Here is an 18,818-nt window from a genome sequence, read left to right as displayed (position 1 = left end):
TTCTTTACTGTGGGGGTGGTGAGGCACTAAAACAGGTTGCCCAGAGAACTTGTGGATGTCCCAGCCCTGGAAGTGTTCAAGACCAGGCTGGATGGGGCTTTGAGCAACCTGGTCTGGTGGGAGGTGTCCCTGCCCATGGCAGGGGGGTTGGAACTCGATGATCTTTAAGGTCCCTTCCAACCCAAACCATTCTATGATTCTATGATTTACAGTGGGACAGGCCTCAGGTGCGCAATACTCTCTCCCTGCTCGATGAAGAGCCGAGCAAGGATACCAGACACGCTGCTGGGGTATTCAGTGGGATCCGCAGTGGTCTGGGAAGGGGGGAACACCCTTGAGTGCACCCAACTCACAGCTTCAATTGACAGCCGGACCCAGCAGGGTGGTGTGTTCCACCTACGCCTCCTTCAAACCAGCCCTTTCTCTGCATGCTCCCGCCTTACCGATGACTTTGGACAGAGTTCTCTTAATTGCCCAGCGGTATGAGGAACCAAGAACAGAAAGTAGGTCAACAACAACAAAATGACCCATTGTGCTCCCTCCCTCCACCCCACCTCTCCTAAAAGAATGCTATTGGAAGGTGACTCAGCGTCCCTCTTCCTCTGAACGTGTGGCACCCTCAACGCAAAAGCACGTCAAAAGTCCAAATTTTTTTTTTCCTTTTTTTTTAATTTTATTTTCCTAAACAACATTTTCAAAATTTTCCATGAAAAATACTACTTTTGTACTAGGTACAATAACTCTAATTTTTACTTGAAGATTACAACCAAGGTTGCAAAAATGATGGCATGAGCAATTTCGAGCACCCTATTATTTAGCAGCAAAGTCCTGCTTTGATCCATCTCCCTGCTGACTTCAATGGAACTACACTAGGTATAAATTAAAGCAAAATTCAGTCCATCAGCTCTACTTTAGGCTTCATGCATCCCATTTAAGCAGTGCCTCCACCTTGACTTCACCTTGCTGCAGTCAGCAAACAATGCTGATATAAAAGGTGTTGTGCTTTTGTGTATCCACTCACTCTGCTTTCATGTTTAAGCTGTACCATTTTGCCTTACCATTAAAATTACATTTAGGCAAAAGTGAGAGAGTGTATAATCTCTTGTGCTCTCTCTGGAGAACAAGCCTCCATTAAGTTTTTCTCCGTCTGCCTGTACTCAAATAGCAAAAACATGTATTTTCCAGTCAAAAACAAACAGCACAGTAAAAAGCCTATTACAGGGAGCACAGTCACTCATTCTAACATTTTTCCTCTGAATGGAGAAATAAAGCGGTATTTCTCCAGCAGGCAGGAACCTATATTTCAAAAAAGAAAAAAAAAAAACAAAAAAAAAAGAAAAAAAAAGATATGCTGAGATCATCAATCACATTAGCGGGAATTACATGTCCAAACCCTTAGATGCCAATAACAATCCCAACCATCTTGCATCAATTAGTCATTGATTGCTTGTGAAGAGGTAAGAAAGCTGTAGTGCCTCTCTCCCTTCCCTCGTTACCGTGGAATCAGGACATGAGTGTAGGCCAAAGAGCCGTACCAGGAGCCGCAGCCATGGCCACACGGATGGGCTTTGCTCTCATGGGCAGGTCAAGGCTCCATCTGCCACTGAAGATTTCTTTCTGGTTACAGAAAAAAAAAAAACAAAAATCAAGCCAGTCTGTGGATTAAAGCTATTTTGTGACAGGAATCTTTTTTTTTGCTCTCAAATGTCCTCCGCTAAGCAGGCTCTACTTATCTTCCTGCAAAACTTGGGGATCCAGGAACTCATTCTTTGGCCTTGACAGAGATCTAAAGTGAGAAAAAAGGGGAAAGAGGCATAGCTGTACCTTCAAAATAATGTACTTTAAAAGCATCATCTGCAAATGGGGTATCACATGGAAGTTCTGAAACTGGAACAAATAATCCTAACCTTTCAGATAAAGGTACACTTGTAAGTGTAACTTTAAATCACTTTTACATGTAAAAGTTAGATAAATAAAGATGAGTTCATTTCTCTACATCAATGAAAAAGAATTAGAAAATGCAGTTTGTTAAAAAGCAACTTAGAAGACTTTGCAAACTTTAACCTGCCGATCTTCCCAGGAAATACAACCAAAAGTATCAGCTACCGAACACGAAAACCTTAGTATTTTTAAAGAGCACTTGTGTATCTATTTGACTAACCACCTCAAGGAGCTACCTACCACGTGCTGTCTCTGTTGAACTAAAGCATCACTGCAACCATCACCCTGCTCAGCTCTGGCGGGACAACCAGCATCCCACGGTACTTTTAGTTTTGCTCCAGGAATCTCTTTAGAAGGGACAGAAAAGTATTAGAGGTATCAGCACAAGGTCATGACAGGTCGGTTTAAAGAAAAGCTTCCCTTTCATCGCTTTAAAACGTGTTGTCCAGTCACTGTTTTCATTTCTGCCAAGCCTTTTGCTTGCCAAAGGCTCGCCTGTGGAAAACATGTAGGACAGGAAGCCACCTAGTGAATGAAAATACATTTGATGTTCCACTGGAAAACACACTGAAGCCATCAAGCATCATCTTTTACATAGGGCCTACTTGCCAGTGCCAAATGAAAAAAAAAAAAAGTGTATGTATATACATGCTTAAACAAATAAAAACACTAGTAACACCTGGGAAGAAACATGGTTGTAAAGCCAGAAAGAGCACTTCAAACATGCTTTATTAAACAAGAAAAAGTTTATCCAAATGTTCTTATTATTTAAAGATGATAAAATCATATCCTCCAGCCTTGGAAATCCAAGAGCATTTCACCCACTGCGCCTGTTGCCATGTAAGGACATGGACATGGCTCCAACCCCATCAGAGCTGAAGGGATAGTCCCTGTCCTGCAACTAGAGCACTTCATGCCCCAGCTCAGCTGAAGCCACATGTGCTGTTATCGATGAAGCAATAAAACCTCAGCGATGCTGGCACCATTTCTCTGCTGCTTCAAAACAGGGTGGACTACATTGTGGTTACTGATGTTGCTCTTAGGCATAATAATTTTGCTTTTCTTTGGAAAAAGTCCGGTATCAGCAATAATCAGAAAATCTGAGACTTTCTTAAACTAGAGACAATCACAAAATGCATGGGACATGCAAATGTGAAATACGCATTGGGAGATGCACGTTTATACAACAAACCAATTCCTCGCTGAGGGTTCTGGGTTTTATTGTACCACAATAAATAATACATAAGCTACACAACAGAAGAACATAAGCTTCGGATAACAGAGCAACCGTGGTAACACAGACAGAATCACAGAACCATAGAATCATAGAATTGTCTAGGTTGGAAGGGACCTTTAAGATCATCCAGTCCAACCATCAACCTAACTCTGATAACAACCATCACTAAACCATGTCACTAAGCACTATGTCAACCCATCTTTTAAGTATCTCCAGGGATGGTGCCACAACTGCTTCCCTGGGCAGCCCATTCCAATGCTTAATAACCCTTTCCGTGTAAAAATTTTTCTTAATATCCAATCTGAACCTCTCCTGGCACAACTTGAGGCCATTTCCTCTTGTCCTATCGCCTGTGACTTGGGAGAAGAGACCGACCCCCACCTCTCTACACCCTCCTTTCAGGGAGTTGTAGAGAGCGAGAAGGTCTCCCCTCAGCCTCCTTTTCTCCAGGCTGAACAACCCCAGCTCCCTCAGCCTCTCCTCATAAGACTTGTGCTCCAGGCCCCCGGGGCAGATCTCCAGCTGGTGTTGGGCAGCTTTAGAGCTTTTCCTGTCCAAAAATCAGTCGTTCCTGGTGAAAAGTCCTTATTTTTTCCTAGAAAACTCAAATTGCTTCTAAACGTTCCCCTTTCTTGTGTACCCTCGTTTGTACAGAGATTTAAGAGGAACGTTATCCTAGTAAGCTTTTCAGCCCTGTAACTCCACGCTGCCAGCAACACTTTGTCTTTAAAGAGCACAGACCTTTGCATTACGGAGGAGGAACGTCTCTTTTCAAACCCAAGCTTGTTCAGATCATAGGACTTCACTCCTATGCAAAATGAAGGATTTCTACCTTCTTACCTTCTTTTTACCTCCTAAATCCAGCACTCACCTGGATTTCTGATACTTCATAAATTTAGACTCATCATCAGCATACACTGAATAAACAAAGTTTTTAGGATAGAGGGGGAAAATGCAGAAAAAAAGTATTTTACTGGGGAAAAACAGAAAACATGAGCTAACCTGCCAAGTTCTGTTGCCACTTTTATCAGCTACAGTATGAACTGTCTTCAAGAAAGTTTAATTTTATTAACACCCATGGAATCAGTTGGGGGTGTTGGCCACTCTGAATTTGGTGCCTGTGGTAAGCATTCACAGAATCAGATTTCTGCCACACTGTCTGAAAAAGAGCGAGCCATTGCAGGTGCTTTATTTTGACTCACACTACTACCAGTAACAGCATTTCCAAATTCAACGTTATTATTTTATTTAGGAGCAGATTTTCTGCTTCAGAGGCGGCATAATTATTCCATTTATGTCCCCAATTACTCGACCACAACCTGAGACAACAAGCCGTTGACCTGAGATCCCAAGCTGCGTGTTGTTGCAGCAACAGCACTGGCCGCAATGGGTCTGCCCAGCCCTACAGCCCCATGTCTGATTCGGGGATCAAAAGCAAGCCCAGAGCTAGAAAGAAAATTAAACATTCTCCCAGCCCCAGCAGCACACAGTGCCAGAAGCATTGTCCCCAAATTCTGTGACTTGTCATACTTTCACACACTTGTCCAGTCTCCTCTTGCAGCCATATAAACTCTTTTTCCCCCCATAGCGCGCATCGCCTTTTTGTTTGTCTCTGATCTTACCATTTCTTCAGCAATTTAAACGCTGCCTGAACTTTAAGAACTGCAGCTGCAATTAAGAAATATCCCTCATCTACTTCATCAAGTAAGAAGATATTAAGAAACTTGCTGGGACTTTTCATATTAAATATCAAAAATATTTTAAAATAAGACTTTTTCCCCAAAAGAGAATGCAAAAGCAACTGCAGTCATTTCCAGTTTGTAAATACCCATAGCAAGGGTATCACACCCTGCAGGTTGCAGGATATGAAAAAAAATGAACAAATAACAATAATGGGATTTTTTTTAAAGCTAAGCCAACATTTCACTCAAAGTTCCAAATAAAGTAAAATATGCTACAGTCAGAACGCAGAGTATAAAATTAGGATTCTCATACTGTGATCAGGGATCACAGGCGATAACGCAAATACTCCAAATTACTTTAGAAAAAGTGTAATTCAATGTACAGAAAAATGTGCAACGCAAGCCAAACAGACACTATACGCAATTCAACTGTTTGCATAAGTGAAAATGCAAGGAATGAGGTGAATATGGAAAAAGCAAAAGTTAAAGAGAGGTACTCTTAGGACTGCCCAGAAAAACAACTGTTCCAAGCATAAGGGAAGATATGAAATATGTGCAAATTCAAGTGATAACAGAAATTTAGGTTAGGAAAATCATGTGGGAATATGAAGGTAAACAAGGAGATTACCCAACTCAGAATGATAAAATACTGAAAAAACGCCAAATCCTCTGTATTCACACCAAATTGTTTCTCTTAATTATCTGACAAGTCTTTTTCAATCTATTACCTCACAAATGGAAACATTTTACTAGCACTGGGTATCAGGCAACACTAAGTGACTACACCAAATGACAGTAATAATTACAATAAACTGCAAGGATAAATAGCGAGCATAGAATAAACAGCTAGAAGTACTGAATAATTCTAGAACTCAAACAATTACACTTATATATATAACTTCCTTTGTGAGCTCACTGAAAACAGCAAGATGGCTTAACATTTAGTCATACATTCATAATTCTTTGGATAGCTATATATTATTTTTGAGGTTGGACTAGATTATCTTTAAAGGTCAATTCCAACAAAAAACATTCTATGATTTTAGTGCAACCAACAAATAATGTATCTTTTTATTAGCACACAAGACTTCATGTAACCATACCTTGGCTAACATAAGACTGCAAAGCATCCTTAAAACAAAGAGACAACAAAGGGCTGATTTCAGTTTAATTCAAATTCATGTTTTGTTTATTTTCAGGAGGCTTCCAGTTTCCTTTAGAGCATCTCTCCATAGGACAATGTACAATTGGACCCAGGCAACAAAAAAGCCATTTTCTGTCAGTATTCAGGATAAAGATATTTTATTTGATAATAAGATAACCGACAAGCCTGCAACTCGCAGTAAGTTACATGAAACACAGGATGGTACGTAATTCAGAGAACAGAATACTTTCAGACCACTGGCCACTAACTGATCCCTGATAGCCCTTAAATTCCCAAATCTCATGAATGGATTCCTGCTCCCTAGTATGTTTCCTTCACAGCGCATTCATTGGCATAGTCTGAGATATATCTGAGATAAAGGCCACAGATATCCCGGCTTGTCTGTGACATCTTGTGTGAATGTTATACCATTCTGTGAGACAGGTATCTTGCTCGTGCTGTATAAAGAAGAATTTTTTTTCTTATTTTCTTCAACACCCTTGACTGAGACAGGAGGGGACCAAAATAAACAATCTAAAAAAACCTCTACAACACTGCAGTGCCTTTTTCTAACACAAAATTCTGAAAATGTTAACTTCCCAGTAACGTCTGAAATTTTTGTTCACTACCACAGTAAGTCACATAAAATTTCTAGAATTAGTAGATACTTTTACTGATACCCTTCGCTTCTGCCACTTCTTGCTTACTGCTACATGACCTTTCATCAGCTGTGAAGAAACTTTCCTGGATTGAAGAGATGTCACAGAGTCAGCAGACCACATATTTGGATATACAGGTAGGGGCTGTACCAGGCTCCAAGCTGCAGGTCCCCACCCCTCTTAAACTTCAGTGCTTTAATCTTTTTAGATACCTGTGTAGAACAGTATGAAACTACACAAATAGAGGCCAGATTTTTTAAATTACTCTGGTATCCAGAGATAAAAATCTCACAAAACTCTTAAATACGTGTGAGATTTGTTTCCTTCCATGGACTTATACATAGTCTAGAAGTACTTAGTTTACAGCAGGAAAACTAGGGGCAAGCTTTTACACTTCTAACCTGCTTTTAAGCCTGCAATAACAATCCTGATGCTCTCGCTGTTACGATCAAACTGATTTTTAATGATTACTGCAGAGGGCAATTTCTACCATTTGTAGCTGGACACGATCTCCGCTCATGATGCCAGAAAATTTGTGTAACCAAAACGCTATTACTGCCAAGTCCCTTTTCTTTCGCTGTAAGCCAGTCATTCTATTTTTAAGTACATTTTTATACTTTCTTTGATCCTTACCCATCCTGGTTAGGACAGGAGCTCAGCCACCTCAGCAAGAGACTGGAGGGCCAAACCATACCCAGTAAGACAGCACCGTCCCTCACTTACTGTCTCAAGTATAATGAATTTAATTTCTCTTTTTCCACTTTTTTCTTTTTTTTTTTTTTTTTGCTTACTGCCGCTGGGGTCCTGTTTCGGTTCTAAGAGGTCAGCCTGGGGACGACCAGCCAGCAGCCTGCACTGAATTCAACTTAAAATACTGTGGAAAGAGAAAACGCTCAGAGGAGTGACAAGAGCGGAGCTGCTGAGGAGACTTCAGGACGGCATATTAAATAGCCGCGACCGTAACACTGGGATAAATGAAAGAAGATGTCACCGAAGTGGCAAGCAAGGCACTGAAAACATTTGTATTAGAAAATCACCTCGGAACGCACTCAAATCTAAAGGAAACACGCTTAAAAGTCAAGTGTTTTCAGCGTCATCACCCCGCCGCCCCAACGCAGGCCTCTCACGGCCCCGCAGAGGATCCCACGCAAAGCCCTAGGCCTTCCGCCATCCCTGGGGTGACGGCAGGCGCCTCCCCCCAGGCAGAGGAGGGAGGGCCGGGGGGGGAAGTGTCCGTTAGCGGCCAGTAACAGCTACCGGGCGCCCTGAGGGAAGACACCCCTCCCGCTCCCCCACCGCCCGCCCCCCGCCCCGCCCCTCCTCTCCCCGCCCCTCCCGCCGCCTCGGGGAGGAAGCGCGCGGCGCTGCCCCCACCATGATGGCGGCCAGCGCAGGAAGGGGCGGGCCGGGGCGCGGGGCGGGGCGGCGGGGGCACCGCCGGGCAGTGCGGCGGCGGCGGCGGCAGCGCGGCGCCGGGCGGAGGGGGCGGACGGCGCGGCGGGGCACCCCCATACCGCCCTACCCGCACCACACCGCCGCCACCGACCAGCGCGGGGGGGTGGGGGCCACCGGCGAGGCGGGCGGGGGCTGAGGGCCGCCGCCGCCGCCCTCACCGCTCTCCCCCCCTCCCCCGACCCCCCGTCGCCGGCGCCGCCGGTTCGGGGCCCCGCAGGCACGGGCCGCGAGCGGCCCCGCCCCCCTCCGTCTCCTTAAAGGGCTCGCGGCGGCTGCGCGCGGCGCCGCCAGTGCTCGCCTCGCGCCGATGGCGCCGCTCGCGGCAGCGTCGTCGTCCCTGCTTCCCTTCCCCTCGCCCGCCGCTTCCTCCCTCCGTTCCCTTTCGCTTCCGGGGTCAGCGCTGCTGCCGCCGCCGCCGCTGCTCGGTAACCAGCCCCGTCGCGGGGTCCGGCCGGCAGAGCCGGCAGCCGCGCCCCGCGCAGGCCGCCCCGCGCCGCCCCCATGGCCAGCAACCCCCAGCCGCAGCCCCCGCCACCGCCGCCCCCGCCGCCGCCCCCTCAGCAGCCGCCGCCGCTGCCGGGGGCCGGGACGGCCGTGGGGGGCGGCGCGGCCGAGCCCGAGCTGGTCTCCATGATCGTCAACCACCTCAAGAGCCAGGGGCTCTTCGACCAGTTCCGCCGCGACTGCCTGGCCGACGTGGACACCAAGGTGGGGGCGGGCGGGCCCGGCGCCCCGGGAGTTAATGGGGGGGTCCCGGCGGCCCGCCGGCGGGTCCCCCCGGGGCTCCGGCAGGTCGGGGACAGGTTGGGCCTGGCCCAGAGCGGTGGGCCCCGGCCCGGGAGTGTCGGCGGAGTGCGCCCCGCGCTCCCGGGTTAGGGGGCGGCCGCCTGGGCCCGCGCGGGGCTCCAGCCGGGCCCGCGGAACCGGGGCTCCGCTCGGCGGCCCCGCGGGTGAAGCTGGAGGGCCTCTCTCCGGAGGGCAGCGTGGGCCGGCCGGCGGTGCAAACACGGCGGGTTTGGGGTAGTGCTCCCAGCGACACGGGCGTGTTGAACACGCTGCCGTTGCCGCCAGGGAGCGGGAGCGGCTGTGCCCTCCCCGGGCTGGATTTCCCTGCGTCCGACGGGGCTCCTGGTTCCTCCAGCCCGGCCTCTGGGAGGTTGGCGGCTTATCCGAACCCTCCTGTCCAAACTCTCTGTTATTGCTTTCTAGCCTGCCTACCAGAATTTGAGACAGCGCGTTGATAACTTTGTTTCCAATCATTTGGCAACTCATACCTGGAGTCCCCATCTCAACAAGAACCAGCTAAGAAATAACATCAGGCAGCAGGTTCTCAAGTAAGTGACAGCTCTGGGGTCTTTCTCATGTACCATGAGAGATGACAGAGGCTCTGGGTCAATTGTCAAGTATCTGCTTTCTTCAGAAAAATTTCTGAAGAGGCTTTTGTTTGGGAGGGGGGGGTTTAAAATGTGGTATTCTCTCAGATAGGAACTCGCCCTTGGAATTAGTCAGAATTAGACTGCAAATATTTCATCTGATCCGAGTTCATGCAGGGCTGAAAAGCTTGTTTCTGACTCAGGATGTAAAACCCTTGCTAAAGTCTGTTCAAGGTTTGAACTAAGGAAAATTAAAAGCATTTGACAAACTAAGATCTGTGGAGTGCAAAGCTAAAGTCACAAACCAAAAAGCTGGATGTAAATCTAGCTAGACACAGAAGAGGTTTTACAGACCTGCTGTTAAGTCAAAATGATGTCAAACACTTGCCTGATGTTACGTTGTTTCACGAGGGCTCCTCTAGTTTTTCTTCTCAAAACTTAGAGTCATAAGAAAACTTAGGAAATTTCTTCAAAGTAGCATGAGTTTGGTCACTGATCGGAGTCAAATGAGATTTGGGAACAAACTTACTCAGCTATACTGTAGTGATGTCATTGAGAACTGGTACGGAGGAGCTGTTTTGTTTGGGGGGGGGGTGTTGGTTCTTTTTAAAGAAGCAATGAGGACAAGAGGCAGTATATGTTACACAAAAGATTACAGGGGTCTAGAGAGAACCCACAGGTATGAAGCTCTCTATTGCCATTTTTTTTATTTTACTGAAGATTAAATGTGTTCTATAAAGCTGCAGAACTTTGAGGTGTCACACTGTATTGGGCATAACTTAGAGCAATGATGACTGGTCTAGTAGTCGTCCCTCATACCTTCTATAATTCATCTGGTTTATGCCACGGGAATTGATAACATTAGGTTTCTTCTTAGTTTTTTTCCACAGTTTTTTGTCGCTTTGACAGTTAGATTACATTTCTAGGCGTGACCAGTAATGACATAACAGGATGTTTGTTGTGTTAATTCCATGCAGTTGGATTGCTTTGTTTCTCTAGTGTTTTTTTCTGAGTTCATAAGGTGGAGAGTGAGCTGTTGAAATACGGGCAGCTGGCTAAATACATGGCTGAAGTGATGCTCAGAAAATGTTAATGCTTCCTTGAAGGTTCTTAAGAGTGTTTACGTCACATCTAAATGAGCATATTTCATTAAGATGTTCTTGAAAAGTCATTTTTCTTATTACGTATTCATGTAACTTTGTTTCAGGTCTGGAATGTTGGAATCTGGAATTGACAGAATTATTTCTCAGGTTGTGGACCCAAAGATCAACCACACATTCAGACCTCAGGTGGAAAAAGCTGTCCATGAATTTTTAGCCACATTGAACCACAAAGAGGAGGCAGGCCCCAGTACAGCTGCAAGTGAGGAGAAAACAGATGCTTCTGTTACAGTTCAAGGTATTCCACCATTTCTCTGAGCAGTCTATTAACAAAAGTTTGTTTATCAAGAGAGAGAAAATACTGAGTAGGTTTGCTGCCAGCACAGAATTGTTAGCATCAGTATTAACAAGCTGAGCTCCAGGAAGCATACCATAATACTTGTCTCTTACTCTATGTATAAAGGTAGAAGGCAAGAGAGATGTTGCCATGTACCACCATGTCACTTGGTCACTTCTGCTTGGGATCTTGAGATTACAAGGGATCAGTTTAGGGTAAAAAGTTGGTCTAAGAGTTTGGCCATCTACATGTTATAGGATCATATGAGACATAGCTGTAAGAGAAGAGTGATCCATGTTTTTTATGCATTGGTAGATGGGGAAAAAAGCTATTTGTGAGACAGCTGACTTTATGCAATTGCTGTGTGCTGTAAAAATTGAATGGCTAAAGTCCTCTCAGGAGCTTAAGTTCTGCTGTAACTCAGCTAGTCTTTAGTTTGTTTATAAACACAGCTTTTTTTCTTTACGATTTTCAATTATGTTGCCTGGTATTGACTCTAAACACTCCTGCAGGTAATTGTCCATTCTTTTCCTTCCTAAGAGACTCCACTGCAGTCCATCTATTTGTAACCAGACCCTTTATTTAAATCCTAGCCCTTTTCCTGTGAGGCCCACTTCCTTTAAAGTACATGGGTTAACAAGCCAGCTGCAGTTCTTAGTGCTAGTCCAGTTAACCCTTTCTCATCCATCTTCAGCATTGCTTATAAGAAGATGGGAAGGTGACAGGGTATTTTTGATAGTCCTATTGTTATAAAATCAATATGCTGAGTCTGTTTTCTGTGTCATTTATGGAGATACCAGAGGTACAAAATACAGACTTTCTGCTATAGTATTCTGTATTGTGCTTCCCCAGAGTCATCATCCCACTTGGGATGATGGTAAAGTTGATCAAGGATTGTGTTCAAGAACATCCTTCCCATAGACAACCCCTGGGTTTTTTTTAACTGATCTCAGGAACAGTGGTATGTCACAGAGTAAAATGAATCTCTGGTAACCAGATCATGATCACTGCAGGAATGCAACTTTTTTCTTTTTTTTTCTTTTTTTTTTAAACTGAAATATCTAGATGCAAAATTAGTCAAACCTTTTAGTTAGTTTTGCTTATTTTAAATAATTACTCGTTTTCACTTGCTTAAAATTCTGTCTGAATGGAATTACAGAAACTAAAGTGAACTAAAACTATTTTCTTTCTTACTATTCAAGGTGTCTCTGCTGCAGCTCCTATTGGCAATGTAGCTAATGATGCAATGTCCATTTTGGAAACAATAACTTCTCTTAATCAAGAAGCAAGTGCTGCCAGGGCTTCAACAGAGAACTCAAATCCCAAAAGCAATGACAGAGTTGCAAAAAGACTCTCATCTCAGCAGAGTGTGGATGGTAGCACTGAGCGAGAGAGAAACACGGAGGACTTGCCAGACAGAGAGAAAGCAGTTTGTGATCTTTCTGGAGAAGGGGCTGAAACCTTTGCAAAGTGTGAAGATTTAAATGAGCTTCCCTCCCAAAGTGAAGAAATAAAAAATTCAGCAAAGGATACAAATAATTTGACTTTTACAAGTAAAGAAATTCAACAGGAAAGTGAAGATCAAAAAAGTAAATTATTAGATAAATATGACAAGAAACAAGACAGCAGCGAAAAAGGTGAAAGAAGAAAAGAAAAGAAGGAAAAACTTGACAAGAAGTCTGACCATTCAAAGAAAAGCGATGATTCTACGAAGTCAAAAGAAGAAAAGCAAGCGAGAGAGTCGGAAACAGTGAAACAGTTGGTTCCAGAAAAAAATAGCAATAAACATAAAACAATTGAAAACACTAAAGAAGGTATGGTGTGGGCAATGCTCTTCCTTAAAATACAGATAGAGGTGGGTTTTTTTAACTGTATTAAGGAGGTGAATTAGAAGTATATTTGGAATGTAGGTTCTCTGCTAGTTGTGTCAAATTTGTGTAGCTAGCCACAGTTAGGTCTTGGTTCATCTCCCTTAACTGAGGTACCTACATTAGGAATGGGATGAGCTTTGATTCCTCAGGTGTGTGATTGATCATCTGCCTTACTCTTGCAAGTTCTCTCAATGATTCCAGTGTACATTTAAAGTTTCTAGTTGTACCTCAGGGTGAATTTTGTTTTTGAGTAAACCACAGTTAGCCTAAGAACATTTCATTAAGGTATTATGGTGTGGTGTTTTTTTTTTTCCTATTTCTTGTTCTTAAAATAATTTTGTTTTCAGTGGTAAAATCATTGTTTTGTTAAGACAAGTTTCTCAAATACAGCGTGCTGCATTACAGCCCTTTCTTTCTGTTTTTTCCTTTGCAAGAAAATGCGTCAGTAGATTCAGATATGGATGTACTCAGTGACATCACTGTCAGCTCTGTCCATACCAGTGACCTTTCTTCCTTTGAAGAGGAAAGTGAAGAGGAGGCTGTAATTTCTGACAGTACTGAAGAGGGGGAGATCACATCAGATGGTAAAATAATTAGATTGTTAAGTAGAAAGAAAGGTTATTCAATGCTTTTGAGTGCATCATATCATAAATTTGAGGTATTGCAGTATGTTCTGTTGTATTTATTTATTGAGAAGGAATTTGAATGTGGAATGGACAGTATTTGTACAATTACAAAAGACAAGCAGTGAACATACTTTGAATATTTTTTAATAGCTTGATACATTCTAAACATTCTAAATTTTATTTTTTCTACAGTATTTCATAGGCGACAAACCTTAATGGTGATGGATGTGTCACTTTCCTATGGTTTGTTTTTCCCTTCCCTTCTGTCACGAATTTGATATAATATTGGAGTGGTTTATTTATGACCCCAAGGTAATGGTTGTAGCTGACTTTGCAGATTTGGTCAGTTTCAGAGCTTCAGGATTGCAGGGATTTCCAAATTCTACCTAGTGACAGTAGAAAGAACAGGAATGGATGCAGCTTTAAGGGTTTGGAAACACCAAATCGTTTCACTGACTGGGTTACGTATTTGTGTTCTCCTTGTCTAGAGCAGACCTCAGGCTGCGATTTGTGCGGACATGTGGCTTTTGCAGTTAATAAGACTTTCCAACTCATAATACAGAGTACCTGAGTGTATTGTCTCTAGTATGCTGTGAGCTTATCTTTTCTGCTCTAAGAATATTATTTAGAAGCATTGAATCACTTGCTTCTTCTCTGGCTTTGGTATTACCTTTAAACATGACAGATTGCATTCAGTTCTGACTAAATATTTGTGAAGTGAAAACAAGCCCTAAGTATATTTCGGGGATACAAATAATTTGTACAGCATGGAGCACAAATATTTTCACACTATTTCTAATAATCCTGTTAAAACTGAAATAGGTTTATTTAATTTTACTTGAATAGTACTTACATGAGTATAAACAACAATGTGTTTTGTGTATATATTTCAGTAATCCTGTCTAGCTTTTACATTCTCAAATACTGTATAAACTTTTTTGGTCTAGGGAAGAAGCTTAATTTAATACATGGCAGAAATTATATTCTGACTTGTTATCTAGTGTTAACTACTAAATACTATATGTAAATAGGCAATATCATTACAGGCAAGAGGGTAAGCCCAGTTGTATCCCATTTTATTTTGGAGTTCGTATCTTGCAGGTTTTTGGCTGAATGATGTGCATAAACTCATAAATATGCCTTTCAGGTTTTCAAAATCTATTTTTTATTTTTAATTTTTAACTGTTTATGTTTTTAGAATAAATATTTGTTACTACATTTTGACTAGCTTTGCCTCCTCAAAAGTTACATTGAAAGCTTTGTCCTAATTTGTCAATATATCTCTACACTTCGCTAACCTTTCTTCAGATGAAGAGGAGAAAAACAGTCAAAGTAAGACAAAGCCTCATACTAATGAGCTGGGTGATGGGAAAACCAAGCCTGTTCGTCACGCTTATGTTCGCAAGCCTTTCTTGTACTCCAAATACTTCAGTGATTCTGATGATGAACGAACTGTAGAACAACGCCGCCAGTCCATTGTAAGTGTGGATTTTGTTACTGCTCGCATTCTAGTTCCTTAAACTTTTCAGCATGGAAATTCCACTTTTTGTTTGGTGATGGTTTCTGAGTGGGAGTCTTCTGTTGCTTCTTGCTTCATTTTTTTATTTTTATTTTTTCCCTTGTGTTACAACTGCCCCTCCTTCAGACTTCCACCAGTATTTCATGATCTGCTGTCCAGGCAAGTGCTCTGCAGGTTGTAGTTTGAAGGCTTCTGGTGATGAAAGCAGTGACACACTTTTCGATCTTTTTCCCCCGTTCTAAAATGAACAGTCGTCTGGTGTTGACAGGATTTACTAACTACATGCAGTGACTTTGCAGAGTCACAGTAATAGGTGGATTCTTTCTCAACTGAGTGATATGGAGAGTAAGAACTGCTACACATATGAGAAACCTGATCTTCAGTAGATTTAATGTATATAATGACAATTTGGGTGGAAAAATTAGCCTATGTCTACCTGCAGCCTACCTTCAGTGTGGTTTTGTGTAGTTTGGGCTTGTGTTGACTACTGCAGGCTACTTCAGTAGTTATCTCTTTACAAATGTGGTTAATTGCTGTCCATGATTGCCTCTGTACTCGGCACTGGTGAGGCCTCACCTCGAGTACTGTGTTCAGTTCTGGGCCCCTCACTACAGGAAAGACACTGAAGTGCTGGAGCGTGTCCAGAGGAGAGCCACCAAGCTGGTGAGGGGTCTAGAGAACAAGTCATATGAGGAGAGGCTGAGGGAACTGGGCATGTTTAGTTTGGAGAAGAGGAGGCTGAGGGGCGACCTCATTGGCCTCTACAGCTACCTGAAAGGAGGGTGTAGAGAGGTGGGTGTTGGCCTCTTCTCCCAAGTGAATAATGGCAGGACCAGAGGAAATGGTCTGAAGTTGTGGCAGGGGAGGTTTAGATTAGATATTAGGAAGAATTCCTTTACTGAGAGGGTGGTCAGGCACTGGAACAGCCTGCCCAGGGAGGTGGTGGAGTCGCCATCCCTGGAGGTATTTAAGAAACGTGTAGACGTGGCACTTCAGGGCATGCTCTAGTGCCCGAGATTGTTGGTGTGTGTCTGTTTGGGGGTGGGGTGTGGTTGTGGGCGTTTGGTTTGGTTTGGTGTTGGTGTTCTGGGATTTTTGGGGTGTGGTGGTTTTTGTTTTTGTTTTTTTTTTTGTTGGTTGGACTCGATGATGTCAAAGGTCCCATCCAACCAAAAATATTCTGTGATTCTGTGAAATCAGTAGTTTGTAACATGTCTTCAGCCATTGAGAATGGAAAGAGAGGTTTAAGCATGTTCACTGTGTTCTGTGGAAGAAGGATCAGCACACAACAGAGGGAATGGCAGTATATTTGGATACTTTTCCTTTGGCTAAATCTATTTTTTAATTATTTTCATGTATATTATTTATTTAATATGCATACATATTTTATATATATATATAAATAAAATAAAAAATAAGATATATTCTTTGAGAAGGTCTCACAGTCTCAGTCCACACCGTTAAGCAATGAAAACTCAGCTAGTTTCACTTCACGGAAGTATTAGAGGATTCCATTAACTTTCATATAATGATTTCTAAGGACTATTTATTTTTTGGTTTGCCTCAAGCTACAATGTCCTGTTTTCTGTGTGTTTTAGAATACATTTGTAGTCAAAGAATACTCTTTGACCTAATGATAAATCGTTTTCCTTGGTTTTGTATCTCCAGGCCAAAGAAAAAGAAGAGAGACTCCTAAGAAGACAAATTAACAGAGAGAGACTTGAAGAAAAACGTAAACAGAAAGCTGCAGAAAAAACAAAATCCCTAAAAACTGGAAATCAAAATGCTAAAGGTGTGAAAAGTTTAACGTTACTCTTCACCCCTCTTGCTCACTCTCTCTGGGGAAAAAAAAAAAACAACACATTCAGGATAAACTATTGGTAATAGTTCCCTAGTAATTTCCCTCAAAAATGCAACATTTCAACAGATGACGTGTAATGGTGTAACAGAAAAACTTGTAATGCCAATTATTAATGCAAATTTCTGTGTTCACTTTTTCATATATCCTTTCACGTATCATTACATTGCTGTAATACAATGAATACCTATATATAGTAGCATTCTCTGTAGTGCTTTCAGTCACGTTTATAGCTGACAGTAATATGATGATATGCTTATGTATTTCACCATTTGTGTATTATTTTAGGAAAAAGTGGCTTGAACTTAGAAGCACCTTCATCAAGAAGTCTTGAGTCAAAAGCTTCTGGTACCAGCATTAAGGATGTGCTTAAAGAACAGAAATTTTTAGAAAAAAAAGTGGCCTTGAGCAGAAAAAGAAAAAGAGATTCAAGGTATTCATGTATTTGCTTAAAAGGAATTAAGTTTTTGAACATACATTTTTGCAGATTGAAAAGGTTCTCTTCCCTTTGCAGTTAGGCTTACCCATTTTAACAATTTCCTTTTAAAATATTCCCATAACTTTATTATTAATAAGCGTGAAGTTCAGGCAGAAAATGAAATTATAGCTGCTTAAATATACTGCAGTAGCAGCCTTTATGGGGCTTTTCACACTCCGAATGGTAATAAGGGATAAGAACAGACAGCTTTTAGTTGTTTGTGCATCTAATATGTCAGGCAACTTGGCTTGGTCTTCAAATTGATGTTTTACATAGTATGTACATGTGTACCTATCTGTCTACATACAGGTATGGATGTTAAATGAGCCAAGTTTCTGAAAGGTAAAACCACTATTTTAAAGTTCTCTTCCCTTCAATAAGGGGAGAGTGGATTTTTCTCTGTAGCAAGGTGATCCCTTATACATTTTATAGGGACAACTGTAGTAAAGCACTGATGTCCAGAGGGTATCTATGAAGTTGGTGCACGTAATTTTCCAAGACAAAAAAGCTTGGACAAATTGGCTAGTCAAAAGTTGTGTGACCATGTTCTGTTTCAGTATTTTTGTTGTGTATCTCTCCTTCAGCTTTAAAAGCAGAAAGTTTACAAACTAATGTTGGGCTGATACTGATTTTCCTTTTCTTAACTGTCCAAATACCTGTTTCAGGCATGCTGAAGATGGATGTAAAAAGAAGTATGAGCCATCTGAAGAAGATTCTAAAGAAATGCAAAAGACAAATGAGGTATGTGTCTCTTAAATATAAACCTTATGATCTTCCTTTTTAATTGTAATAGTACTCATTCATATGTCCATACCAAACTGCATAATACCGCATTTGTTCTTATGAATTAGGTTTTTCCTGCTAGTTTGATTGGGTTAGTGATCTGACATGGCTGTAGTAATGTTTCTGAATTCTAGTAGCTGCTAGAATATATGGTCTGTGTATTCTGTGCTGCTGCATGTTGTAGTAGAACGTGATATAATTTAAGCCCTATTCTACGAAGCATGTTGAGTTTTAAAAAAGAGCAAAGTGTGTCTTATATACAGAGTTGAGAAACTTGATGTATTTAAGCTTCTCGCTGGGAAGTCAAATGAAAACTGAATGTAGTCCAAACAGTAAAGGAAAGAGAATTTTTATGGTTAGAGTTTGTATTAAGAACATTATTAACATAAAAAAAAAAAAAGATAGTTGGAAGTTCAAATGGAAGTCTAGATTTAGCTTTTGTGGATTTTGTTGTTTGGTTGTTTTCTTTTTAAAAAGACAGCATAATGGCTGTGTAAAATAAATTATGGAGTATTTTAAATTGTGATTGTCCATTCAAAAAATAAATTTAAATTATTTTAGAAAAATCATTTATAAAGAAAAGATGCTCAAGTTCAAATGGACTGCTTAAGGTTAACTTCTGTTTCTTTGGATTTTTCCACAATTACAGATAGTTGCAATGAAAATGGCAAGTTTCATTTTCTTACTGAGTATATTTTAGGTGAATATTTATTACAATGTTAATAGTTCTCTGGTGTATTGTTTTTATGGGAAGT

At 42.0% G+C, this 18,818-nt stretch overlaps 1 protein-coding gene across 1 annotated transcript in view; it reads left to right on the top strand.

Moving 5' to 3' along the window:
* The first annotated feature begins 8,619 nt into the window (after positions 1 to 8,619).
* The window catches only part of BOD1L1 (biorientation of chromosomes in cell division 1 like 1), a 37,466-nt gene continuing 27,267 nt past the window's right edge, over positions 8,620 to 18,818 (top strand). The window contains exons 1-9 of the mRNA XM_074147063.1: positions 8,620 to 8,826; positions 9,328 to 9,452; positions 10,699 to 10,889; positions 12,131 to 12,742; positions 13,234 to 13,383; positions 14,734 to 14,903; positions 16,613 to 16,736; positions 17,091 to 17,235; positions 17,946 to 18,021. Coding sequence (XP_074003164.1) covers positions 8,620 to 8,826; positions 9,328 to 9,452; positions 10,699 to 10,889; positions 12,131 to 12,742; positions 13,234 to 13,383; positions 14,734 to 14,903; positions 16,613 to 16,736; positions 17,091 to 17,235; positions 17,946 to 18,021 — 1,800 coding nt within the window. The remainder of the gene's footprint in view (positions 8,827 to 9,327; positions 9,453 to 10,698; positions 10,890 to 12,130; positions 12,743 to 13,233; positions 13,384 to 14,733; positions 14,904 to 16,612; positions 16,737 to 17,090; positions 17,236 to 17,945; positions 18,022 to 18,818) is intronic.

This window comes from Numenius arquata, chromosome 5, assembly GCF_964106895.1.
Source record: "Numenius arquata chromosome 5, bNumArq3.hap1.1, whole genome shotgun sequence".
Classification (NCBI taxonomy): Eukaryota; Metazoa; Chordata; class Aves; order Charadriiformes; family Scolopacidae; genus Numenius; species Numenius arquata.
Note: the sequence above shows the minus strand (reverse complement) of the source record. Positions and strands in the feature narration are given on the sequence as shown.